At 37.7% G+C, this 27,734-nt stretch overlaps 1 protein-coding gene across 2 annotated transcripts in view; it reads left to right on the top strand.

Annotated features, from left to right (window-relative positions):
- The first annotated feature begins 3,304 nt into the window (after window positions 1-3,304).
- Window positions 3,305-27,734, top strand: part of MYO3A (myosin IIIA) — a 97,240-nt gene continuing 72,810 nt past the window's right edge. Inside the window, exons 1-9 of one of the 2 annotated variants that reach the window (XM_087948379.1) lie at window positions 3,305-3,425; window positions 6,926-7,091; window positions 17,906-18,005; window positions 19,986-20,102; window positions 20,660-20,764; window positions 21,055-21,138; window positions 21,620-21,822; window positions 22,485-22,583; window positions 22,741-22,855. In XM_087948379.1, coding sequence (XP_087804505.1) covers window positions 7,042-7,091; window positions 17,906-18,005; window positions 19,986-20,102; window positions 20,660-20,764; window positions 21,055-21,138; window positions 21,620-21,822; window positions 22,485-22,583; window positions 22,741-22,855 — 873 coding nt within the window. In that variant the 5' untranslated portion in view covers window positions 3,305-3,425; window positions 6,926-7,041. Of the gene's footprint in view, window positions 3,426-6,925; window positions 7,092-17,905; window positions 18,006-19,985; window positions 20,103-20,659; window positions 20,765-21,054; window positions 21,139-21,619; window positions 21,823-22,484; window positions 22,584-22,740; window positions 22,856-27,734 lie in introns of those variants that run through there. The other variant, XM_087948380.1, reaches the window with a different exon arrangement.

Genomic DNA, 27,734 nt, shown 5'->3' with positions numbered 1-27,734 from the left:
GGGACCCCGGATCTAGATAATAACAGGCAAATTACCTTATGATCACTTGACCACCCATTTCTGACAGAAATAGACCACAAAAATGAAAAAAATCCAATTTCCACACACACCACATCTTTTTGATGAATGAGAATTTAGTAAATATGTTTTTATACTTGGGTTCCAAGTAAACCTTGTGAATCCCTATAAAACTTATTGGAGATTTTGTTTTGGGAAGGGGGTGCCTTCAAGTCACTTTTTGACTAGGCTACCTGGTCTAGTCCCTTCATTTTTCTTGGCAAGGTATTTTTTTTAAGGTGGTTTGCCATTGCCTCCTTCCTTGGGCTAAGAGAGAGTGACTGGTCACCCAGCTGTCTTTGTGTCTAAAGCAGAACTAGAACTCACAAGCTTGATTTCTAATCTAATTGGCTGTCAAAACTTATTGTGATTCCATATTAATAAATTGGTACGGCAGATTCTCTGAAAATAAACTGGCCTTCATATTTTGTCAGTTGCCAGAAGGTAGTTAAAGTATATTGCAGCATGTATTTACAAATCTGTGTATTGTAAACATGTAAGATGTCTTTTTGCTTAGTTTTCTTGCAATACTTTTGTCATTTTTAAAATACTATTTTATTAGTGGAAGAGCAAAGTTAAAAATTGAAATTGGTAAAATATTAGCCAGTGTCACCTGGGTGGACAGTCGGTAGCATGTCTCAAAGTTTTCTGCATCTTTGTAGATAGAGAAGAATGTACTCTGCAAATATATCAGTGTGATAAGTATTCCTTGAAAACCATTAATGCAGTTGAAAGTTCCAGGCTGTGCATTTTATATAAATAAACTTTCTGTTACATCCTAATTTTCAATCTGTCATCCTAGTAGAATTTGGGTTGTAATTGTTATAACAGCAGTTCCCCCTTAAGAGGAGTCTTGGTGAGTGTCATATGCTTTTCTTTAAAAACTGTCAGTAGCACTTTTTAAAAAAGGAATTGATTTCTAATATTTTTCAAAATTGCCATGAAATGAACATTTAATAGTTGAAGGTGAGATTTTCCCTCCTCCTGACACTGCTATTGTGTCTTTTAATAAAAAAAAACTCTGCTGAGTTCCTTACAGAAAATAAATATATATATATACTATGATTCACATAAAAAGCTAGTTTGATTCTTTCAGATCCTTGCTGAGATTTCTTGCTGCTAAGAAAAGGATGTGATAATAACTGTAATCATCCATCTGAAAACCTTGCAGTTGGATTGCTTCTAAAAACCTAATTTACAACTAAATATTAACCCCTTTCAAGTCATTGGCAGAGGAAAAAATGCAAAATGGTAAGAAAAGTTTGCCATCATACAGTGTGAGATATCTGGCAGAAAACTGCAAATGCTACTACAATTTGTAGAGTCCTTGGTGCTCTCTAATCTTGATTGTTTGCTTGCAGATGTTTCATTATTCAACTACATAACTAACATCCGCAAACAAACAGCCAAGACCAGAGAGCATTAAGCGCTCCACATGAGCTACAGTTATTCTCTTCTATTGATGCTATTAGAAGAAATGCTTTACAGATACAGTTTAATAGAGTTGGAAGATACCTTGTAGGTCATCTAGTCCAACCCACTACCCAAGCAGACCCTACACTGTTTCTGACAGATGGCAGTCTAGTCTCTTCTTGAAAACTTCCAGTGATGAAGCTCCCACAACTTCTGAAGGCAAGCTGATCAATTGATTGATTGCTCTCACTGTCAGAAAATTTCTCCTTATTTCCAGGTTGACTATCTCCATGCTCAGTTTCCATTCATTATTCTTTGGCTGGCCTTCAGGTGCTTTCAAAAATAGCTTGATCCCCTCCTCTCTGTGGCAGCCCCTCAAATATTGGAACACTGCTATCATGTCTCCCCTGGTCCTTCTCTTCTCTTCACTAGACTAGCCATGCCCAGTTCCATCATATGTTTTAGCCTTCAGTCCCCTAATCATCTTGGTTGCTCTTCTCTGCACTCTTTCTAGAGTCTCAACATCTTTTGTGGGATTCAATTAATGGCTATCATTATGGGATGGATGGCTACAAACCATCTACAAAAATGTGATGCTCTAGAAATGCTTTGTGCATCATCACCTGCCCAGAATATGTGTCAATGTTAGCAAGAAAGAATATTTTCTTAGGCCCTTCTGTGGGTCTCAAGATGTACTGCTACCGTTTAAGATGAGGAATTGACAATTTAACAGTTCATCAACTCACTTACCGATTTATCTTATTTTCAGCTATATAACTGGCTGAGTCCCTTTTTATAATGTGATAAAGAGTCTCTTTAAGTGATAATTCATATGTGAAGTGCCTTACTAAGAGCTTTTTCAATTATTGCCCATAGCTGGTGTGTGAATAGACTTGATATCAAAGCCTACATTGAATCTTGAAATGTATGCACCTGGTCTTGAAGAAAAGGATTTAAGTGGTCTTTAGATGCTCTTTTGCAATACATGGAGACAAAAGAAGTTTTCCCTCTGCCATCTGATATCAATGCAATATAGACCTATGATAAGTGGTTCTGTGGTTTCATAGCAGCCATTTTCAGCAAAATTATCAAATGTTATTCTCAGGCACTAAGAAAAATTAAATGTTTTCAATACTTAGCATTTCAGAATTGTTTCTATCTTTTAGGTAATGGCATAAAAATCTTCATAGATGTCTGTAAAAGTTTTAAATTTTTAAAAAACAAACAGCATGATTGAAGATAGAATGGATTGTCAGATCTCTTTCTGAATCAGTATCAGTTTCATTTGTGTTTATTCATATATTTGTTATATTTCTGGATCAGTCTTGCGCATGTAAACATAAATATTTACATGTTACATACAAACATATCTTGTCACAAAATATCTACTTTAAAGATTATTTTTGAAATGTTTTAACCTATAATATGTATTTTATGCACACATTTTATTGCACATTATTGCACATTGTAGCTATCATATATTTTGACTGAGTTCTTTTGTTGAGATTTATATCATTTGAGAATATGCAAAACTGATGGATACATTTTTTAGCCATTTAGTCTTTCTCAATCTGATAAATTCAAAATTTCTTGAAATTTATCTCACATGGTTTCCACCAGAATAGCCACCAAATTATTGGGAATTTAGGACTGATGTCTAAAATATCTCAAGGCATTGGATACTTTAAGATTAGTTTGAGGAATGCAGATAAAGTTGAAGCAAATAAATGGAGGACTTGAGCATTTTTAGACCTTTCCCAAAGGGACTTCTAACAAGTTCTTATTTGTTTATTCATCTACTTTATCTCAACAGGTGCTTGCATGCAAGCAATAGCAAGATACTGCTTATGATGCTTGATCTGAAGAATCGGCTCTGGGGATTAAAACTGTATAGGTGATGGAAACCCACCTTTGGCTGATTTGCATCCCATGAGAATTTGTTTCCGAATACAAAGGTAAGGACTTAATGAAACTGATCTATGTTTTGGGTTTTTTGACAGTTGTAATAGCACTGAAAGAAAAAGTCAGAGAAAATATTTTCTCAACCAAATGCACAGTTCTTAAGAATGTCACAGCTCATTACCCCACTAACTGGAAATTCATGGAATCCTGCGTTAAAGTGGACATAAATGAAAAGCCCTGAGTCAAGGATAGACTTCCTTTTGTTGATTACAGTCTCCGTCATCAGCTGGCATGATAAGGTTAACAGGATTTGTTATCCGACAAAAACAACATTTGATAGTTTAAGATGGGAAAAACTGAATCTATGCTTTCATAATCTGTGGTTGTGCTTTTCCACAACACAAGACATCTGGAAATAACAGTATCTTTTCTCTGAAGAGCTCAAGGTTTAAATAGGTATACTCTAATTCTAGGATGCAGTGTTTCATAATTAACATTTTATAATTTGAAAATCACTTTGTCTAAATTATACATGTATTGGTGGTGTTAGAGGAATGTTATAATTCAGTAATGTGTTCCTATTGACTTGTAATTAAATAAATCACTTTTACATTACTGTAGCAAAAAATAGGACTTATAGAATGCTACTTTCAGATGTGTCTGTAGGAAATAAACCTTTCCCCATTATATTTTGATATAAGCATCTGAAGTTGTATTGGCCTTCATTTTTTTTCTTTTCTTCCTTTTCAACTTCACTGCAGGTAGATGAGGGCAGAGTCTATCTGCTTTCAGATACCTTTCATTTATTTATTTGAAAACAGGTACAAAATCTTAAGACATTAAAACATTAAATATTAAAATAAACAGAGATTAAATACATTAAAAACCAAAAGACACCAGAGTCAGGTGGGATGTTCTTCTAAGTCCATTAACCAATTCCAGCATGGGACATCATCATCAGGGTTCCAGACCAAATGCCAGAACCAGGCATTGCGGTTCTGTCCGAAGGTTAAGAGGGTAGGGCCAGATGTTCCCTCAAGGGGTACAATGAGGATGGGAGGCATGGCAGAAAGGCCCTTCAGGATAGCACCAGCTGGGGGACAATGGTGTAAGGATGTAAATGGTAAATTGGATTAATGTCTAGATTAATGAAAAGGAAAAGCGTGACATGAGAGTAGTCTTCCAATATCTAAGGGGCTGTCACAAAGAAGAGAGGGTCAATTTATTCTCCAAAGCAACTGAGGGTAGAACAAGAAGCAGTCACTAATCAAGTAGAGAATCAACCTAGAACTAAGAACAATTAATTTGGAACAATTAATCAGTGGAACAGTTTGCCTCCAGAGTTGTGGATACTCCAACACTGGAAGTTTTCAAGAAGTGATTGGACAATTATTTTCTAAAATGGTATAGGTTTTCCTGCCTGAGCAAGGGGTTGGGTTAGAAGACCAACAAAATTCCCTTCCTATTCTGTAATTCTGTTAAATGAGATTGTAAAGGATATAAACCTTTTGAAGTAGAGACTTGCCTAATCTTTTATTTGTGAATCCCAAATATATATTAATAACATATTTCTTGTTATTTCAACTAGTACTGGAAAAATCCAGATTATTAGATTATCAAAAATTCCATATTAGTCAATAGATTAGGGTAGTATTTCTCAACCTCAGCAATTTTAAGAGATATGGACTTCAACTCCCAAAATTCCCCAATCAGATTTCTAGCCAGGAAATTCTGGGAGTTGAAGTCCACACATTTTAATGTTGAGGTTTAAAATACTGTTTTAGAATATGGTCTTCAACTTGATTATAAGTAAATATATTTTTCTCTCAATCTGATAGAATACAAAGAACTATTAATCTGGTAGCTTTTAGGATTACAGAGAGCTTAAATGATACACAAATAAATAAGTCACCAATCATATTTATGGTATAGTATATTGTTAGCTTTGTAACCTTAAGGCAATGAGTGCTGAATTCTACTTTTCTACAAGAGCTCCTTATAAATAAGAGGAAATCAATTTGTAATTAGTCTTGCAAATTCATTACTCAGTTTGACTACTCACATTTTAACGGAGGGCTAGCTTCAGCCTATTGTGTTAACATGTTAACTTGTTTTAGTGCCATCTTCTACAAGAATTCATCTCCAGCATTATGGCAGCAGGCAATATGGTCAGTTGAATTCAATGATTTTATCAGTAAGTGAATGATAGATCATTTTTAAAAAGCAATATATAAATTGTACATAAACACATCATTGAAAATGTTTTGGTAATATTTTTGCTTGCTATAACACCTGCCTATTATCCTTGTTAATAAAGGATTTTCCCTACAGGGTATGCACAACAATGATTTTAGGTCAATAGGTATTTCATATATTTCTATTCAATCTTTCTTTTATCATGCTAATATAAGTGGGATCCATCAGTCCTTCAGTCTGATGAAATGACCTATTCCAGATCTGCTTAGCTTTTTCAAGATGTCTAGATTATGTACCCATACCCTGTACCTCCCTTGATCCTGTGGCTTTAATCTTAAGTAGCCTTCTGCACTGATAGAAAATAATGTGGAGAGATTTAAATCCTCCTTCTCAAAGTAATCACCCAGGTGATTCCAAAGGGACTCCTGTTCTTATACATCAGATTTTCAGAAGAATTAACGAACTCCATGCCAATCTTCCTGCTGATGGAAACCTCACATAGACATTGTAAGGTCTCAGTCTATTTGAAGGAGCAAATAATGCTTATTGGCCATATAATACCCTGTTTCTCCAACAATATGGCCTCCCCCAATAGGAAGTCCTAGCATGTTTTATAGGCATGAAATGAAATTAAGCCCCTTCCCCCCAAATTAAGGCCTATATTAAAACATGCGAAATGGGGGGAATGGTGGGGGGGCTTGCCGTTAGGAAGTACTTTTGTTGTACACCCAGATATGCTGCTGCCTGCGTTGACCCCGATACTAAGAGCCTCACCAACGCCGAGGTCAACATCCAAGCTGTCGCTGCCCGCACGCCCAAAGATGCAAGGGGGGGAATTAAGTCACCCACGAAAAGACAGCCTAGCCATTTTTTCGGGGCTCAAAAAAAAATAAGACCCGGCCTTATTATATGAGAAACATGGTAGTACATGCAACATTGTAAGTAGGCAGAGATATAGCCTAATTTCTAAAGCAATTAGGTAGTCCTTGGCTTACAATTGATCTTTAGTGACCCATTCAGAATTATAACGGAGCCTTCAAACAGTACTTACAACCTGATTTCGAAGTTACTCTGAGAACAAGCAGAAATGAATTCAGAAAGGCTGATGATTCTATTAAAATATTCAGCGAGAAGACAGTAGTAGGACTTCAGCACATTGTGGTTCTTTCCCAAATCCTTTCATTGCTTTTTCAAATGTAACCTTGTATATGTAAAATATGTCAGATTGACAATAAAGCTAAGTTATGGGGAAAAATTCCATATTCTAGTCCTATACCTAGGTGGAATCAAGCACCCCTTCTTGTCCTGATATCATCTTGTCCTACTTCAAAATATTTCCTAGAAATTGTTCTTTTAGCCAAATTCAGGTGTTTAACCAAAGATTATGAAAAGCACCCCGGAGTGATTGACCAACCGCAGCACAATTTTGTGAAGCAGGTGGAAGACAAAGAATATATCCAGCAAATACAACTGATGGAGTCTATTAATAATCACCAGAAGATGGGTGATCCTGAAAAAGCAAGGTAATTTTTCCCTGTATGTAGCAAAATACATTTTAAGATCATTTAATTTAATTTTGACAAGTAAGCTTTAACTAGCTAATATTTCCATAAAATGAATAATGGAGGTGAGATATTATCCAAAATTTGCCTTAGGGATAAAAAAAATAATCCCAAAATATGTTTTCTATCATTTTAAGAGAAGACAAACAAAATTAGGATATAAAACCTAAAACAGCTGTTATAAAAACTAAAAATATTTCTAAACTCTTCCTACCCCATGAAATCCAGAAATAGAGGAAAACTCAAGCCCCACTCTGCCCCTTAGAGTTACTTTTGCATTGGACAGCCAGATAAATGTATTTAATAAATAAATAATCAAATAAAATGTTTGTGATGCAGTCCTGATCCCTTCCATCATCATGTACACCACCATTGTTTTGGCCTAAACTTGCAGTATTGGTGAATCTGAATAAAGATATGAGATTTTGGAGCCAGCTTGCCCAAATATGTGAACAATCTTGCTGGAATGCCCTTAAATTCTAATTCATCCCTTAAAGATCAAAGATGTGTAAAGATGTGCAATCAAAGATCTTTAAGGTCTACAAAAAGAAAGATGCAGCCAATTTTCTTCTAGCTGTCCAATAGAATTCTCCTTGTTCCTCTGACTAAATGTTGACTACGTATTTTTTCCCATCTGACATAATTGATTCTTGATCTCTATGATCCCTCCCAAAAAAGTGGTCATATTCAGTTTTTAAACAGAAGGAGGAAATATTTTTTCTTTGTAATCTGCTCTTTGCTATTTCATTGAGGAGATCTGGAGATCTGTATGGTACAGACAGAAGTTTTTCTGAATATGAGAATTTAAAAAAAATTAAAGATCAAAAACTCTATTCACTTAATTTACATTTAGGAAAACACTTTCTCATTCAAAATAAGACCATCACATCCATCTTTGAACTGTTTAATAATTATATTGTTTTCTTTGGTAATGTCTTCTAGTGTTCTGCTTTACATATACATTCAGCTTCAAATTCGCACCCCCTTTTTAGCAAGGATAATCAGACTTTTTCTTCTTCTCTAAACTTGATCTGAACATTTCAGCAGTTTCTATATTTTCTAGCAAACCCCATATCGCCAAACCCATAGAAGAATGTGAGAAAGGTCATAAAGAAATAAAGCTTATAATCCAAAATGTAGCTTCTACTGTACTGAGAAAAGGTGGTGTGAGACTTTTGTTAACACCACCATTTACATTCACAATTTACAGAAACCTAATATTTCAACATGCATAACATAAATTGGTGTCTTATCAATAGAAAAATGTGCTAAGTCAGGAATTGGTTTTGTTTAATCCTATGAATTTATCCATGAATTTGGCCATATCTTTAGGTTGTTTTTTTATTTATTTGTATCCCGCTTTTATCATTTGTACAAATAACTCCAGGCAGTGAATATATTCAACATACCTTACTCCGATAGCAGCAAATATCTAGCTCAGGTGTAGAATGAGAGTGGAGGTTAGTCAGCTGAGTTTGTGAGCTGGTTTCCAAACATTTCTTTACCAGATTCTTCAGCAAAATTTAAGGAATGTTGATGTCAGCATTCTTCTGCTGATAAGGACTTTGTGTGGTCAGTAGGGCTTATGATGGGGAGGTCATAACAGGTGAGGGTCACTGGGAAATGAAGAGCTGGTTGTTGGGGGATTTGTGGGTTGGTTGCTGGTTGACTGTGCAATTGATTTGAATTCTGAGGGTTTCATAAGTAGGTTGATGTGTCTATTAATTAATTAATCCTCCCCTCCCCCTCCTGATGGAATTACCAGACTTCAGTAAAGTTATATGCATGTGAGTGGTATCTTCCTCGTCCTATTTTTCCTACAACAACAATCCCGAGAGATGAATTGGGCTCAAGGAATGACTGATCCAGAGTCACCCAGCTGCATTTTATGGGTGGGAAGGACCTGAACTCATAGTCTTCCACTTTCCAGCCTGGCACCTTAACCAGTAGACCAAACTGACTCTAGAGTACATTCATAGTGCTCCTCAATGTGTGATGAGTCCCTTTACAATAATCCTTTTGCTTGAAAAAAATATACATGTATTATTTAGTTTAATAGTCAGATGTTGGGATTGCTTTCTTGTCGTAGGTATAATGTCAGAAAAAACTCTTAGCATGAGTAATATGTAATATACTCAAGTTCTCATTTAGCAAATGAAGAAAATATTATTGAATTACTGTAGCTTGCATGATTTTAAAGGACATTTAGCAAGATATCCTGTGCCTCATGAGGATGAAATTGCAAGAAATATTTTGCTTCAATGTCAGTTTTCTAAAACAACTTCATCAAAATAATGTGCTGAATTTGAAATTTAGTTGTTGATGAGTATTGATGGGTCTCCTCTGTTTCAAGGCAAGAAATAACAGATTATCCTTTTTAAAAAGGAAGATAGAATTTAAAAGACATTTCTTTAACACCATCAATTGTTGATGCCACCTTTTTCTCTGTCAAATGACTTGAATAGAGAAATCCTTCTAAAATCAGCCCCATTTATTATTAATATTGGTTTTATGACAGTTTAATATTGTTTTTGTTTGCAATCTCCCATTGAGATTTAGGAATTAATTTTGCCCTTTTTTATATCATTAATCTGATAAGGAGATAGTGTGTAGAAATGTAAACACATTTTACAGAATTTTCAGCATTTTGAAGTATCTCCTTCCCTTCTTAAAGCTCAATCTTGTCAGAATTAAAGGTATCCTATGTCAGGCCATAACAAAGGGCAAATCTAATGAATGACATTAATAGACAGGCTTAAAGCTTATAGCCAAGAAGTCAATCTATGAATTAATGCAAACAATGGAGTTAAATGTTTTCCCAAACAACTACTGTTCAAACAAAATGTTCAATATTATAACTGATCTGTTAAAAAGATTTTTGATAGTAGTCTTTGTGCAAGTTCATATTTTTTTCAGCATACAGCACAATAATTTATTGGTGATTAAATGTGATATTCTACTTCCTTGGCTTGCAGTTGTTTAAGAAATAGAAAGAAAATTAATTAAGAAAATTAATTAACTCAGGAAAATACAAGTTTTCTTAGGTACAATAATGAAAATGTCCCTCAAGTAAAACATCGGAAAACAGTGTAGGTTCCACTTTAGGTGAAATACATTTAAAAATGGATGAATTTTCCACTGCTGTCACAAATTACATCAGTTTGGGTAAGAATTCCTGGTCAGAGGGGTATGATACCATTAGATGCCGAATTTCTGGAAGGCTAGTTTGAAAGCTACAAATACTCAAGATTTGCATTTTCCTCATCACAATCCTGTGGAAGTAGACTTTCTGTTGTCCACTATCTTGTTTATCACTGTAACATAGAACTGCAGTATGGACACCAATATTTGGGAAATGATTACACTAATTTGTGTTTGTAGTGGTTGTTGCTGTAATCCATCGAGACATCTGCACTTTACTATTCCACTAGCTTTTGCACCATCAACATCTCTAGGAAATTCTTTAGTTATTTTCATCAGATAACACACAGCAAGCTCAGTTTTTGAATACCCTTAGTGTAGTCCCCTAAAGGGCTTCTATCTTTTCAGAACATTATTTCTCCTTCTTTTCCTCCAGTAGGCCCATAGAAAGACAGCTTGGGCTATCCTAAAATGCTCCAGTGCATAGCAATTAAGTGACTAAAAGTGACACTCAAGGAAAGAGGTTATTTCATCAAGCGCTGCCTGGCAGATTAGCCTGTCTTCTGTTGCTGTATCTGTCCAGTTGTGTTTGCCAGTCAGGAAGAATTGCAGTAATGTTTGTGGTTTGTATAGCTGATCCAGTTAGTTTTTATTACAGAGATTTGTCACACCCACAGATTAATCAGCCCTACAACATTGGGCCATGATTAACAAGGTGATCTTTAGAAATTACAAGAGCACTGGAAGTTATTTAAGCATCTTGGTTAGACTAGGTCTTCAATAAAATAAGTCAACAAGATATGTAGACTACAAACTCTTTGCAACTCAGAAGACTGGCAACCTAATAATGCTTAATAATTGTTATAGTTACCTGAAATTGTTGTTTTAATTCTAGGAGGAACTCAGAAGTTTGGTGAAACAATTTCATTTATTATTTAGAAGGTTTGTATGCAATAAAATGGAAATTTGTGACCAAGACCCCTTTAAGAAGAGATTGGACAACCATTTGTCTGAAATGGCATAGGGATTAGAATAGAAGACCTCCAAGGTCCCTACCAATTCTTGTTCTGTTGTTCAATATCTTTGCCACAGATTTGTAGCACAATTTTATATTACATCAAAATTGTAATATAAGTCCTAATATTTTTTCAGTGTTATAAAAATGAACACAAAAACCCACCGTTCAAATGGGGGGCGGAGGAGAATGGATTCCACCGTTGCTGCCCTTCAAAAATATTTAAGTGCATCTCCCTAGGCTACCAGTTGGTTCTCCATTCTTGGTAATATGCAGAAATATAAGGAGGGTAGAAACAAGTTGTACAGGGAGTGAGGTGGGATCTGTTATTAATCCATCAACCACCTCCAGGGTAGCACTCCCCTACTGGGGCCCTAAACCAAATTGTGGAGCCAAGTTTTCAGAAGGTCAGGAAAATGGGAGCAGGTTCAGGTTTGCTCATTTAGAATAGTTGGAGAGCATTTATAAGTATGTATCTTCAAGAAGGGGACTGAAATAGGTGTCTTTACTTTGGTTCATTCAGAATGTCATAACAAGTGATGAGGAAAATATAGAACATTTTGCTCCAAAGTGAGGGCAACAGAATGAATTCCTACTTCCCATCAAGAAGCACAATAGGAGTCCTTGACCAAAAATTGAATCAATATTTTTTTTTTTGTATCAGTTGTCCTTAATTTGGCCTGCTCTATAGTAGATTGTACTATAGAGCAGGCCAATATAGACGATGGACTATAACAGTGGTTCCCAAACTTTTTCAGTCCACCGCCCCCTTGGTGCTACAAACTTATCCTCAGTGCCCCCCACCCAGGGGTGGGATTCAAATTTCTGTGGGCCTGGCCTAATTTGAGGGTGTGTCTTGCTGGTCACCTGACTGGGCTTGCTGGTCATGTGACTGGCTGGCGTGGCTTGCTGGCTGGGCATGGCTTGCTGGTCACATGACAGGGTAGGTGTGATTTGGTGGTCATGTGACTGGGTGGGCGTGGTCCTCACTTAATGGCTGGTTGTTTAGCAAGTGTTCTAATTTATGACTAGCCACCCAAGAGATACTTGACCCCTTTTTGGAGTTTTGACAGCCATGCACAGACATACTCGTGACACACTCCCTTCTAACCCTGCTGGAGCAGGTCATTGCACTAGAATTGGCAAAGCATCTCTGATTAGATTCTAGCAGTGAATAAAGTCTAATCAGAGATGCTTTGCCGATTCTTGTTGATTTGTTTTATTTGTATCTCATTATTTTATGCTGCTGAATTGCATTTGACATGTGTGTCCCTTCTTGTGCACAACCCAGAAGCTTTTGTGATTCTTTGCAGCAAAAATTACTGACCTCTGGCTTTGCTCTACTTTTCAAACATGCCGACACTGCCGCATTCTAGGTGCCGGCCCCACAGGTCCACCCCACTGAGCCCACTGCACTGGAGGGACCTGCCCAAGCAAGTCAAGTCAATGGGATGAGCCTGAAAGAGGGAAAGAGAGAGAAAGAAGAGAGAGAGAAAGAAGAGAGAGAGAGAAGAAAGGAAAGAAAGAGAAAAGGGACAGAAAGAAAAAGAAATAAAGAAGGAGGGAGGGAGGAGAAAGATAATGAGGTATCTATTCTAGTCCAATCACCTGCTCCAGCAGGGTTAGAAGAGAGTTTGTGTGTGTGTGTGTGTGTGTGTGTGTGTGTGTGTGTGTGTGTGTATGTGTGTTCTTGTAATTTACCAGTACATGTTGGTTTTGCCTTCTTTGGAATTGGCACTGTAATACATCGGGGAAAAGTAATTTTTAGGGTGGAGATCTGGTCCAATGGATCCTGTTTAAAGCCTCAACAAAATGTGAGAGTTTCCTGATAGTCTTGACCATGTTTTGTTCACAAAACCTTTAATAGAAGCCAAAGATGCTTCAATGTGGAAAAGGGCCTCAGTCTAAATTAGGCCTCATTTCAATCAGATGCATCATCTCTCTCTCTCTCTCTCTCTCTCTCTCTCTCTCTCTCTCTCTCTCCCTCCCCCCCTCCCTCCCTCCCAGACCAGCTTTGCTCTACTTTCCCAATGTGCGGGGCTAGGTAGGTAGGTAGGTAGAAAGACAGGTAGGCAGTCAGGCAGGTAGGTGGGTAGGCAGGAAGGCAGGCAGACAGACAGACATTTTGGATGGATGGATGGATGGATGGATGGATGGATGGATGGATGGATGGATGGATGGATGGATGGATGGATAGATAGATAGACAGATAGATAGATAGATAGATAGATCGATCTATATTGGTAGGTAGGTAGGTAGGTAGGTAGGTAGGTAGGTAGGTAGACAGAAAGGCAGGCAGGCAGACAGGCAGTCCTTTTGGATGTATGTATGTATGTATGGATGGATGGATGTATGGATGGATGGATGGACGGACAGACAGAAAGAAAGAATGCGACAGCGGTGGCTCTTTGAGAAAGTAGAGCAAAGCCAGAGTGGGAATTGAAGTCCACACAAGTTGCCAAGGTTGAGAAACACGGGCTGGATATATCAACCCAGCCATTCTGGTTTAGAGTTTAGCATGCTGTTTGATTCCAGGTTAGTCAATGAATAAACCATGGCTAAGATCTTTCTGCTCCTTAATGCAGCTGCCCCTCTGCCCCTTCTCCAGCCCCCTTTGGCATCCAATTTTGCAATGCCATCGGGCCAAGCAAGGGAAGGTACTCTGCACACGCTCAGAGACTCCCAACTTTAGTGAAACGTTCCGACCATCTTTATGCAGGACGAGGAAGGCGTGTGGAAGCAGCCCAGACCAGCGGAGGCGGAGGGAATGATCACTTGGAAACTAAGCAAGCAAGCGCAGGGCTTAGTCGGAAGAACCGGGCTGCAAAGGGAGGCTAGGTTCTAGGTCCAGGACGGCCACGTAGAGCTGAACCGAATCGAGCCACGCGTCTTGGAGAGCTGTAGCTGCACCACCCACATCCTGCGCGCAAGCCCGGCTGGCTGGAGAGGTGGAGGCCGGGTGGGCGCTGCGCGCTCCCTTGTTCTCCGGGGAAGGGGGCCCTAATGCTGGACCACCCACCCTTTTAACTGGGCGCCTTGGGAGGGTTTTGCTTTCGGGCCTTCTGGCGCACCTCTGCCACTTCCACCGGAGAGCTTAAGGCAAGCTTAAGGCGCCCTCTTTCCACTCCCACCCCCACACCCCACACCCAGGCTTGGCAAGGCTCACCGTGTGCGGGTTCTACATTCGAGGCGCCGGCTACGAAGCGATGAAACAGTCAATGGGCTGCGTGGCCGGCAGTCCGTGAGCCTGCGGGGCCGGCACCTCAAACGCCCCCCTGCCGGCCCCCTTGCCTCTTACCACCCCCCTAAGGCATCCCACCGCCCCCCAGGGAGCAGTACCACCCACTTTGGGAACCACTGGACTATAACATGTTCCATGTTAGCTAGAAATCCTTGAAGTTGCAATCAAGTGTCAGATTGGGGGTGATTGACCTACTTAACACCTATAAGTTCCTCTTGATTTCTCTGTGTAATGACCCAATTTTATAATACCTCCATCATAACCTCCAAGATTTATTTTTCTACTCATGCATATGAATTATTTTAGAACATAAATAGTGGTTGTTCAGTTGCCCTAGGATTTTTTTTTTCCTATCAGATAAATAATTTTAATTTCTGTACACAGGACAAATATTTACCAAGGACTGGGCTTTTTCCATGCTATTTTAGGAGCCATCAAAAATCCCTTTTGTTCATTTTGACACTTGGGCTGAAAGTGACCTCCTTTTGCTTTGAGTAAGATAGGAGGAGGTAGGTGGCTGGGAATGAATAGAAAACGAGCTGGAACAATAAATAGTTTGGCTCCTGCTGTCAGTTCATCCTCAAAGTGGTTGACTGTCACGCTTTGGAAATACTGGAACAAAGACTTTTCCTAAAACTTGACAATAGTAATTGTGCAAATTGAAACAGAAACTGTCAAAGATTTGGTTGATTGGGCGTATGAATATGATGATAATGTCGAATGAGAAGCTTTTGGGTTTTGAGAAATTTACTGGCATGGCTTGAAATTCACTAACTACCTTCCCCTAGAGGAATTCTTTCTCTAGAAAAAAGCAGGCAGATCCTGAGGTGGGAATAGGGGTCCCAAAAAACTAAAGTGGTAGGTAGTGACTATGCATTCAAAGCATAATGCCACTTTTAAAAAAAAAAAAACATTTCTCATGCACCCGACATATGTTAAAAAAAAAAAAAGGCAAGGCTTTGATGATGGTGCAGATGTGTAGACATTGTTTTGACTTTTGTTATTTTCTTCCCTTGGACTGCCCCAAGAACAATAAAAACAGCTGAAATATCTAAATTTACCCTAAAATTAGGTTAAGTTTCTTTAGGCTACCTAAAATTCAGTGAGCAGGCAGCATACACATTTTTGTAAATGAATTATTTATAAATTAAATGAATATATTTGAACAGAAACCCCTGATGTTCTAAAAAGAAATCCAGATAATATACATAGCAGGAAAAATAAGAGTAATCCTCTTGTTCCTTGGATTTCTCATTTTCCCTTAATTCAGCAGCTGCTCAACCCTGTAGGCTGAATGTGATATCACCCTGGCAACACATTGCTGCATGTTCGTGGTGAAAATAAGGTGCTATATGCAGTGGTTAACATCAGACATGGGAAATGACAGGCTGATTCAAGGTCTATGTCCTTGGTTGAAGAAAAATAACAGAAAGGGGACAGTTTAGCTGTCGGCTCATGCAGCTGTCATTTGTGTCGCATATGCTTGACTTGGTCAAAGTCACCCTGTTGGCAGAATCCGCATACTGCTTGGGCAAGCAGTTGCTTCAACATTTCAGATCTCCTTAAATGCCAAATAATGCTTGCCCTCTTCGAAATGCCTTCAGCTTAATGCAAACATCGTTCTTCTTCGAACCATGCACAAGACACGAAGCATTTGCAGATCTTTAGGAAGATTCCACCTTGCATTAATATTGCCGGTGGTTCCCAAAAGATATTTTAATATTCAAGGATTATGTTTAATGCCTAACTCATTGATGACATGTAGGCAATCTTGCTTAATCTCAAAATCCTAAGCAAAATTAGTGGTTGAGATGTCTGCCTAGGAAGGGGAAAACCAAGAGTTTGATGTATTCTTAGCCACAGAAGTTCTCTGGGCAATTTTGTACCACTCACTATCTCTTGGCCCAACCTCTCATAAAAATGCTCTTATGGGCAAAAACAGCAGGAGCATTATCCATGCTGCCTTGAACTCAGGGAAAGGCAGGATGCAAATCAGTGTATAAACAATGTGGAGCTGAGTTTTCTTTGCCTTCTTACAATATTTTTGTTGTTGTTTAGCTTCCCAGACTAACTTACAGGCCTTGAAATTCCTGATTGTCTTAATTAAATTGTCTTAATTGTCTAAATTAAATGTCATGTATGAGAATAAGTCATAAAATGGAGAGCAAATGCTTATAATATACTAAAAGAATTATATTTCATTCTCATCAGAATTCAGTCAGGTTGAACCTTGAGAATCACATTAGTCTGTTTTAATCAACTTTGCCTAACTGGTTATGCTGGAGGATTGTTGTTGTTAGTTGTGAAGTCATGTCCAACCCATCGCAACCCAACAAACAACATTCCTCCAGGCCTTCCTGTCCTCTACCATCTTCTGGAGTCCATTTAAGCTCATACCTACTGCTTCAATGATTCCATCCAGCCACCTCATTCTCTGTTGTTCCCTTCTTTCTTTGCCCTCAATCGTTCCCAGCATTAGGCTCTTCTCCAGTGAGTCCTTCCTTCTCATTAGGTATCCAAAGTATTTGAGTTTCATCTTTAGGATCTGGCCTTCTAAAGAGCAGTCAGGGTTGATTGGAAGTGGCTAAGTAAATACTGTGTTAATACTGGTTTTCAAATGTCAGCAACATTAGCTGTACATTCATTGTTGAGTATAACGCAGTAGGTTTTTGCACATTGTTGTAAGATTTCTGAAGGAAGAAAATCCTTCAGAAATGTTCTACAGCTAAACTTGCTAGTCATGCATGATCAGCAGTGATTCAGAAATGTCTGGGTTTTTGTATGGGAACATAATGTACAATTTTGAATAATAACATATGTTCAGTGGACCATAATGACCAGTGTCTCCATTGCTAACTTGGGGGGCGGGCAGTGTTGCAGAAAAAATGCTCTGTTTGGCTAGCAGCTTGGTTTGGCATAATCCTAACGTCACTCAGGAAAAAAGTATTAAATCCTTGTAGCCTCAGGCCATATCAGTGTTTATCTCTATAAACTACAAGAAGAGTCATAGGTGATTTCTATAACAATCGGTTACAGTAAAAAAAATAAATTGCTCATCTCACTACATTCTTCCCATAACAGTAAATAAAATATAACTGCTATGGCCACAGAAAATTTGATTAACTAAACTAAGTGGGGGTTGAACTCTTAATTCACCTCCTTGAAATGGGGCCACTTGAAATGTAAAAAAAAAAAACCCTAAAAATAATTTCATGTCTATATGAAAGTAATATCTTTATAAGGAATGTGGATATTTAAATCTATGTTTATCAGAGTATTTGTTTACTTTTGCAGTCCTAAGCAGCTCAGTCAAAATAATATTCAAAGTATTTTGTTCATGCTCTTGAATACATTCTATCCATATTTGTTTTCTTACAGAGTTGAACGTATTCATTCTAAAAAAGAGAATTTGCCTAGGTCTCCAAATGCTAATCAGGAGGAAGTGGATGATCTGGCAAACTTAGAAATATTAGATGAGGTAAGATATTTTTATTTTGTTAGGAATGTTTTAAATTGCATTAATATGCAAGCTTTAAATAAATAATCACCTTTGGCTTCTTTGTACAGTATGTCTTTGTTTCAAGCCTATCTGTCTTTTCTGTACTTGGGTTAAGGCTAGACAGCATTGAGGAAGAGACGTTAAATCTTAGAACCAACATATCAGGGGTGTCAAACTCAAGGCCCACATCTGGCCCGCAGGGTGCTTAGATCTGGCCCACGAGGCCATCCTGGAAATAGCGAAGGACCATCCCACTGTGCCTCTGCCAGCGAAAACAGAATTCAGGAGGGCCATACACAGCTCTTGCAAGCTCTGTTTTCGCTAGCAGAGGGTTTCAAGAGGCCGTTGCAGCCGAAATAGAGCTCACGAGGGCCTTGGGAAGCCCTTCTGAACTCTGTTTTTGCTAGCAGAGTGTTCAGGCCACCACAGGCATGAGTGGCCCGTGACACCACAGGCATCACCCCGACATGAGTGATGTTGACCTGGCCACGCCCACCCTGGCCACGCCCACTTCATCCCCTGAGGTCAAACACAACCCTGATGTGGCCCTCAATGAAATCGAGTTTTACACTCCTGCAATATACAAAACAAAACAAGTGACTTCCACACTTTATCAAACTTTGTCTATTAAGAAATATACAGTATAATAATATGTTGTATTTCTTCAAATGTACAACGGTACATTATTTAAAAATGCATGTATTCATGAAATCAGTATACAGTTTATATCAGAGAGCATTGCAACCAAAACTATTTTTGGAATCATGCACATTAAAATTCATATATTACTATGAATTTAAAAAACAACAGAAAGTTCAAGAGGCAGAATTTGACAGATTGATAAAAATGAGAAATTGACATAAATAAAATTAATATATCTATTCATCACTACAGCTAGATATTATGAACACAGTCCACAGTCCCAAGTTTTGTTTTCTCCCTCTGTCTCAAGTTTGATAATACTGCTTTGAATCAACTATATAAATCACATTCTAAAGCCAGGATCCAGTTGATTAAAGGATATTAAAAAAATTTTTGTAGAAGTCCAACATTCTCAGAGGTAACGAAGGAGCTTTGAATTGGGTACACAAAAATATGATGAACATTTCCTGCATCTATGATGTCATTACAGCCCTGAGATTAAAAATTGCCCGCTAGAAAGGATAGAAGAGATAAAAGCAACTTTTTATGAGATTTGGAGCCATAAAAATCTCATAGTGGTGTAAGTTACACTAAGATCAAACTCTGACTTCATATTGCAGTATAAGATATGAGTCCTTAAAGAATAGTAGTCCAACTTGAATCATCCATAGATTTATATGCTAAATGTCTCATAAGATTCAATCCTCGATATCTCAAATTAAATACTTCCAAATAATAAGTTAAGAAAGAACAAAGATTTTGGATAGCCACTGCCACAGCAGAGAATCTGGATAAGTAAGGAATTATATCTCATTGCTAGATCAGAAGCTTGGCTATTTGAAATCTCCCAGAGTCAGTGCGTGACATTTTGTTCTACTGATGGGTTGCTGATGATGAAGACTTATGGATCCAAAAGGTTATCATGCAGGTAGAATTCAAAATTAAGAATGTTGGTATGTTCTAAAGAGCAATGGTGGCGCAATGGGTAGAGTGCAGTACTGTAGGCTACTTATGCTGACTGTTGAATGCCAGCAATCTAGCAGTTCAAATCACACCGGCTCAAGGTTAACTCAGCTTTCCATCCTTCCAAGATTGGTAAAATGAGGACTCAGATTGTTGGGGGCAATATGTTGACTCTGTAAACCGCTTAGAGGGGCTGTAAAAGCACTGTGAAGCGATATATAAGTCTTAAGTTCTGTTGCTATTGCTAAAGAAATCTAATATATCTTAATCTTATCTCTTTTCAGTATAGATACTCCTTTAAAAAAAAAACATAACTAGGGTTTTTTCCTTCCTCTTTCTCTCAATTTCAAATAGAATACAATATCAGAGCAACTCGAGAAGAACTACAACCGAAGTCAGATCTATACTTACGTGGGAGATATCCTCATTGCAGTCAACCCTTTTCGGAACTTAGATCTTTATTCTACAAAGGTGGGGAAAGATTAGATTAATTGGTTTGAAGGGATTTTGGAAAGGTCAGAATTTGAGCACTGAGCATTCTTAAAGAGAAATTATTTTTGCTTACTCTACCTTGCAGAGGTTATGGCTTGTTTCCATGTCCATAGAAATTTCCTTGGGGTGTTTGCTTTGTTTGTTAGAAGCAATAACTGAATTAAAAAGAGGTGCCAAGTATGCAAAGGTGTTATTTCCTATTCATCGTTATGAAATAGTTGAAGAGGAAATAGAGAAAATAAAACAGAAAATCTGAGTGTTATAAGTAAACAAATTAATGTTTCAGATTAGTTAAAGTACTAGTGTTGATACTCATTGCCACCCATAACTGGGTATGCTCAAAAAGCCAGGGAAATGAGCAATTGAGAAATTAAATTGAGAAATGTTTTATCCCAAGAGTCAGGTTTGCCAGGCTCTTAAAAATGTGACATATTGTAGCAAATATTTCTCATTGTAATAGTATTTTGATGTATCAGGATTGTTTTATGTGGCACAATGCAATAGAACACATAATATTTATCTTTTCTTTCCATCAGCATTCCAGATTGTACATGGGGGCTAAACAGACTTGCAACCCTCCACATATTTTTGCTATGGCTAATACTGCATATCAATCAATGGTCACCTATGGGTCAGATCAGGTAATGCTAATAATTCCAAATAGAAATGTGTAGCAATTAAATCCAAAGCAGAAAAAGAATATTGGAAAAAGTGTTTCTCAATCTTGGCAACTTTAAGATATGTAGAAATTCTTAAAGATGCCAAGATTGAGAAATGCTGGCATACACATCATGCAATCTATGCCCAATCCCCTTCCAAGGCAAACTTTAAAAAAAAAATGGAGCTAAATTAGATCCCTAACTCCCTAAATTAATTTTTGATTGCATAGAACATTAATAATAACAAAAATATTCCTGATTCTTAATTTTAGTGTATTGTCATTTCTGGAGAAAGTGGAGCTGGGAAGACTCAAAGTTCTCATCTGCTAGTTCAACAGTTGACAATCCTTGGAAAGGTAAGACAGATTTTAAAAACTTAAGGGGATGGGAGTTCAGTTTATATCTCAAATAGTTTCTATGCCAAATGATCTCTATTCTTTAGTAGGCTGGGAAATTAGGAATTCTTATATAGGGTATCTGTCAAAAGTAATATTGGGTTCAGATAAATGTGTTCCTATCAGGGAATTAAAATGTGTGCCAAAAATTATCTAACTTGTCACATACCAGTTATTTGAGAAGTTCTAATGGTATTTAAATAAAATTTTCCCCAAAATTTCCTTATATTAGAAAAAAACAAACCACGTTATCTTCTAGTACTAAAGATGTTACCTACTTTGGGTAAACACCTGAAAGAAAACAATCAAGCTCAGAGAGCACTAAGGACCCCACAATTCAACTCTGACTACAAATCGTCCCTTCTATTGGTAAAATATGTATTTTGTACATAACCTGAGAAGATGAGTTTTTAAATGGTTTCCATTTTTTATGTTTACTTAGGCTAATAACAAGACTCTTCAAGGAAAAATTATCCAAGTCAACAATCTGTTGGAAGCCTTTGGAAATGCAGCCACTATTATTAATGATAATTCTAGCAGATTTGGGAAATATCTGGAAATGAAATTCACTTCTAAAGGAACTGTTGTAAGCGCTCAAATTTCAGAATATCTTCTAGAAAAGTCTAGAGTCATATGTCAAGCTGGGTAAGTGAAAGGAAAGAAGCATTTTACCCAAAAGGAAAGCAGGAATGTTTAGAATAAAGTTTTGGTTCGAATAAAAGCATTATGTGATAGAGATGAATTCAAATGGTATGGACGTGGGGTGGGATTAGATACAGCATTTGCATAAAACCTTTGACATGACTTGCATTAATATAATACATGAACTTATGTATTCATGTCTTATATTTTATATAATTAATAAATATAAGTTGTATACACTCTATCTAAGTGCAATCATGGGTGAATTGGTAAATGTGGGATGGGCTTAAATAGCAGGCAACTGTAATCAATCATTCACCCTAAACTGCCTGATCACATTTTTTTTGGTTAAATATTATGCTAAAGAAGATCATTAAAACATATAAATAGTGTTACAAATTTAACAGATCTATAAAGCAAGAGATTATTTTTCTCAACTTTAATCTGCTTCCAATTCAGGTCTGTTTTTATATTTTATCAGTGTGTAAGCACTTTGCTTTAATCCCTTCCTAAAGTATGTAATGGCTTTGACAATAAATGTTAATGTTTCAAAAGAATAAAATTAAATATTTAAAATGCAGCATGAATTTCAAAAGAGGAACAAACAGATAAAGTAGGAATTCTTAGGTTTTATTTTCGTAATTTGTTTGCTTGCTTTGTTTCAGTGGGGAGAACAATTTTCATATTTTCTATTACATCTATGCTGGATTGGCAGAAAAGAAAAGATTAGATCATTATAAATTGCCAGAAAATGAACTTCCAAGGTAAAAAACAAAACAAAAACCCTTTGTATTTCTTGCTCTAGTTCCCAAAATTCTAAAATAAATGTTTTCAAGTTAATTTAAACTAAAAAAAAACCAACATGCCTTGTTTTGATTTTCCGTGTGAACATTTTCACTTTTTTCCACACCATTTAATTAGTTATCTACAAAATGAACTTCTGACACCAGTGCAAGAGGTCCTAAACAATACTTTGTATAAATCCAAGTTTGCATCGATTGAGCAGTGCTTCAAAGTGATTGGCTTTACAATGGAGGTAGGTAATTGGCTGGAAATATTTAATTGGATTATTTAACATAAAATATTTAATTGGCTGGAAATAAAGCTGGCATTCTGACAAATTAGCCTTCAATAGACACATAGATATAAACAATATCTACATACTGTGTAAAAGAGACAATCAACAAACCAAAAAGGGAGCAAAGACCAAAACACCACCCCATCAGCAACCTAGATGTGCATAGATTAACTCCAAGATTAATATCAAGCCAACAATGAAGAAGTAAACAATACCCCAATTAAGGAACTACTAAACAAGCTAATAGTAAACAGCCCAACCATAGAAGCTCCAAGACCTCTCTTACCAAACAGCCCAGACAAGCCACTAGAATATAAACTGAGAGCAAATCCTACTCCTTTCTAGGAGGTTACTACATCAGTTACTACTGATGATGTTACTACTTTGTTTAGGTAATGAAATATCTGCATGAAAACAACAAAGTGCTAAGGACTCCTCAAATATTTAATTATTTGTGATTTTTAAAAGTTAAACATTATAATAACCACATGAATAATTTATACTATTGGGACCTTTGCAGCAAACTGACATTTCATTAAAATGGCAAAACATGTAACCTAATATCAGAACGCAAGCTCCACACTACCTCTTAAATAGAAAAAGAGCAAAGTTTAGGTCATTATGTCTATCATTGCATTTGTTCCCTCATGTAAGCCCATGAAAAGAGAAGAGCTGCAAGAACTATAAAGTGTGTGAATTTAAGATCCAGTAGGGTGGGAAGGTTCCATTGCTGGAGCAGGACTAAACCATTCAGTTTTTAGTTCAACAGTTGGCATGGATGCTGCCTGGATGACCGTAGGTGTAGGACAATCTATGTGCAAGCAGATTCACGGGGGGAAATGGAGGAGTAAGTCATTTGTTTGCTGCCTATATCTTGTAAAGGAAAGGTCAAATAAAATCCAAACAAATAATACATATTAAAGAGCAACCATTTATGTATTTATATCCTGCCTTTAGGGGCGTGGTGGCTCAGCAGTTAAAGATGCCTAACATGTCAACTGGAAAGCCGAAAAACCAGGCTCAAGACCTGAGAGGAGTGAGCTGCCATTACTCACCCAGCTCTTGCCCTAGTAGTTTGAAAGCATGCAAATGCGAGTAGATAAATTGGTACCACTTTGGAGAGAAAGTGTAAGCATTCCATACAGTTCGGCTTTTAGTCATGCTGGCCACATAACTATGGAAGCATCTTTGGACAATACTAGCTGGCTCGGCTAAGAAATGGAGAGGAATGCTGCCCCTACAGGCAGAAACTATTGGACAGGAAATTTTTACCTATCATGCCTTTATTATTTTTTTATCAATAACTCAAGGTGGCAAACCCACACAATATTCTTCCCTCCTCCTATTTCCCTCAAACAACAAATCTGTTGAGAAAGAGTCACCTAGTTGGTTTTCTTGCCTAAGATGGGACTAGAACTCACGGTTTCTGGTTTCTAGCCTAGTGCCTTAATCACTAGACCAGAGTATTGATATTGCTGAATTCCAGGCCTTGTATCCATTTTTTGGCATGAGTTATTTGGCTGAGTTATTTTGAATTCTATAAATTTCAACCCCAGTATATCAAGAAGGAAGAAGATTGTAGAATTTTTCATATTGATCTCGGAAATATTCTGGGGTTACTGATAGGAACCTTCTCTGATTATGCTTTTTCAAGGATGTTGGAACCTGTATAGTTTTCTAAGACCATCTATGCTTAGGAGATAGATATTGACACATGGCTAGTGAACAAAGGTTATCCTAAGAGTTAAGAGTAATTGAATAGATAGGGAAGTCTGTGTTCATGTATTTCTTTTTGTGATCTCTTACTCACTTATCCACCATTAAACCAAGACAGAAAAAAATGAACAACTGGGCAATAACTATTGCAAGCATGATAGTTAAAGGTACTTGATCACTAGCTCTTTCCAGGTCAAGCAAGCTCCTGAATAGAAAGGTAATGAAGAGGGTGAGTCTTAGAAAGCATCCTTACATATTGCATTATGGTGTGGTATGTTGGCTTGACAGCCACAGATAGAAAGACATTACAGAGGGTGGTGAGCACAGCACAAAACATTGTGGGCTGTTCCCTGATACCACTAGATGACACTGTTAGGACTTGCTGCCTTAGAAGAGTGAGGAAAATTCTGTGGGATGACTCACATCCCAGTCAGCACTTATTTACTCTCCTTCCATCGGGTAGGAGATATAGAAGCATAGCCAGTCACACCAACAGGCTGAAGAACCGTTTCTACCCGTGGGTTATCAGACTTCTGAACGGAAAATAACTTCATGTCAACATAGTATGAAAGACTTGCAAGGCCGGCACGTTGTGCAACAAGGTCACATAGTGTGATAAGATTGGGACTGGGTTAGGGATTTCTGTCCTCACAATGAGTTGTGTTGGGAAGAGTATACGAAGGGAGGCTCAGCTAATCTCATTGTACACATGTTGTACTCTGACAATATAGGTTATTATTATTATTATTATTATTATTATTATTATTATTATTATTATTATTATTATTATTATTATTATTATTATTATTATTATTATTATTATTATTATTATTAATTTAGGTCTCCAAAACATGAAAGTGGGACCTAAATAAATAAATCCTAGAGTTGTAAGCACATGTAAAATCAATTCTACTTGACTTTTTTGATCTAATTATATTTAACACTGTTGAAATCTATTAGGTGCAATACAGAATCTCAAAAAACCAATAAGTATCTTTTCAGATTCTTAATCATATCTTAGTGTTTAAGCTCACTTTTATTTATCAATTAGTTGTCCCAAGAGTTTTGAATTATAATTTTAATACTGTAGTTCTAATCATATTGTTTTGGCATCAATTCACATTAGTTTTAAAGAAATAAGAAGGTGGGATGAATATGCCTTATTTTCAGGTTCTGTTTTCATTTTCCCATTTACAAAAGATTGGCTTGTTAACTTACCCTCCTTTTGAATTTTAAGATATTTGCAAATATTATGTCTCCATTGATAGGCCATCTTTAATTAGATGAAAATAAACAGAAATGCCCAGTACCAGAAAAGTGACATCTGCAAAAATATAACTATTAAATCCAAATTTCTGCTGTATTTAGAAAACACCCAATATGGGTTACAACATAGACAAAATAATCTGACTTGAAAAAAAACATTTTGTTTTTCACAGGGAAGCAGTGTATTCATTAATAAATACATTTAAAGGCCAGATGTCACTTTGTATCATAAAATCAGACTAAAAGTTATGTGGCAAAACCAATTAAAAGTGGAGGGGGAGCAGGGAGAGTGCTGCTGGAAATAAATGGCATGCATGCCATACAAATTAGATTGAGCCATATTTAATGTAATAGCGGACTAGCTCCAAGATGTCAGCTGCAATATATACACTGCTCAAAAAAATAAATAAAGGGAACACTGAAACAACACAATGTACCTCCAAGTCAGTCACACTTCTATGAAATCAAGCTGTCCACTTAGGTAGCAATGCTGATTGACAATCAATTTCACATGCTGTTGTGCAAATGGAATAGACAACAGGTAGAAAGCATAGGCAGTTAGCAAGACATCCCTAATAAAGGAGTGGTTCTGCAGGTGGTGACCATAGACCACTTCTCAGTTCCTCAGTTTCTGGCTGATGATTTGGTCACTTCTGAATGCTGGCGGTGCTTTCACTCTAGTGGTAGCATGAGATGGAGTCTACAACCCACACAAGTGGCTCAGGTAGTGCAGCTCAACTAGGACGCACACCAATGCGAGCTGTGGCAAGAAGGTTTGCTGTGTCTGTCAGCGTGGTGTCCAGAGCATGGAGGCGCTACCAGGAGACCGGCCAGTACATCAGGAGATGTGGAGGAGGCCATAGGAGGGCAACAACCCAGCATCAGGACCGCTACCTCCGCCTTTATGCAAGGAGGGACAGGAGGAGCACTGCTAGAGCCCTGCAAAATGACCTCCAGAGGGCCATAAATGTGCATGTGGCTGCTCAAACGGTCAGAAACAGACTCCATGAGGGTGATATGAGGGCCCAACGTCCACAGGTGGGGGTTACGCTTACAGCCCAAAACTGTGCAGGACGTTTGGCATTTGCCAGAGAACACCAAGATTGGCAAATTCACCAGTGGTGCCCTGTGCTCTTCACAGATGAAAGCAGGTTCACACTGAGCACATGTGACAGATGTGACAGGGTCTGGAGATGCCGTGGAGAATGTTCTGCTGCCTGCAACATCCTCCAGCATGATCGGTTTGGCAGTGGGTCAGTAATGGTGTGGGGTGGCATTTCTTTAGGGGGCTGCACAGCCCTCCATGTGCTCTCCAGAGGTAGCCTGACTGCCATTAGGTACCGAGATGAGATCCTCAGACCCCTTGTGAGACCATATGCTGGTGCGGTTGGCCCTGGGTTCCTCCTAATGTAAGACCTCATGTGGCTGGAGTGTGTCAGCAGTTCCTGCAAGACGAAGGCATTGATGCTATGGACTGGCCCGCCTGTTCCCCAGACCTGAATCCAATTGAGCACATCTGGGACATCATCTCTCGCTCCATCCACCAATGCCACGTTGCACCATAGACTGTCCAGGAGTTGGAGGATGCTTTAGTCCAGGTGTGGGAGGAGATCTCTCAGGAGACCATCCGCCACCTCATCAGGAGCATGCCCAGGCATTGTAGGGAAGTCATACAGGCACATGGAGGCCACACACACTACTGAGCCTCATTTTGACTTGTTTTAAGGACATTACATCAAAGTTGGATCAGCCTGTAGTGTTTTTTTTTTCACTTTAATTTTGAGTGTAACTCCAAATCCAGACCTCCCTGGGTTCCTAAATTTGATTTCCATTGATAATTTTTGTGTGATTTTGT

Source organism: Notechis scutatus, chromosome Z (genome assembly GCF_049901735.1).
Source record: "Notechis scutatus isolate UNSWTSFEM ecotype Mainland chromosome Z, rNotScu1.2, whole genome shotgun sequence".
Taxonomy (NCBI): Eukaryota; Metazoa; Chordata; class Lepidosauria; order Squamata; family Elapidae; genus Notechis; species Notechis scutatus.
The sequence above is the reverse complement of the archived record's forward strand: the minus strand, read 5'-3'. Positions and strand labels throughout refer to the sequence as shown.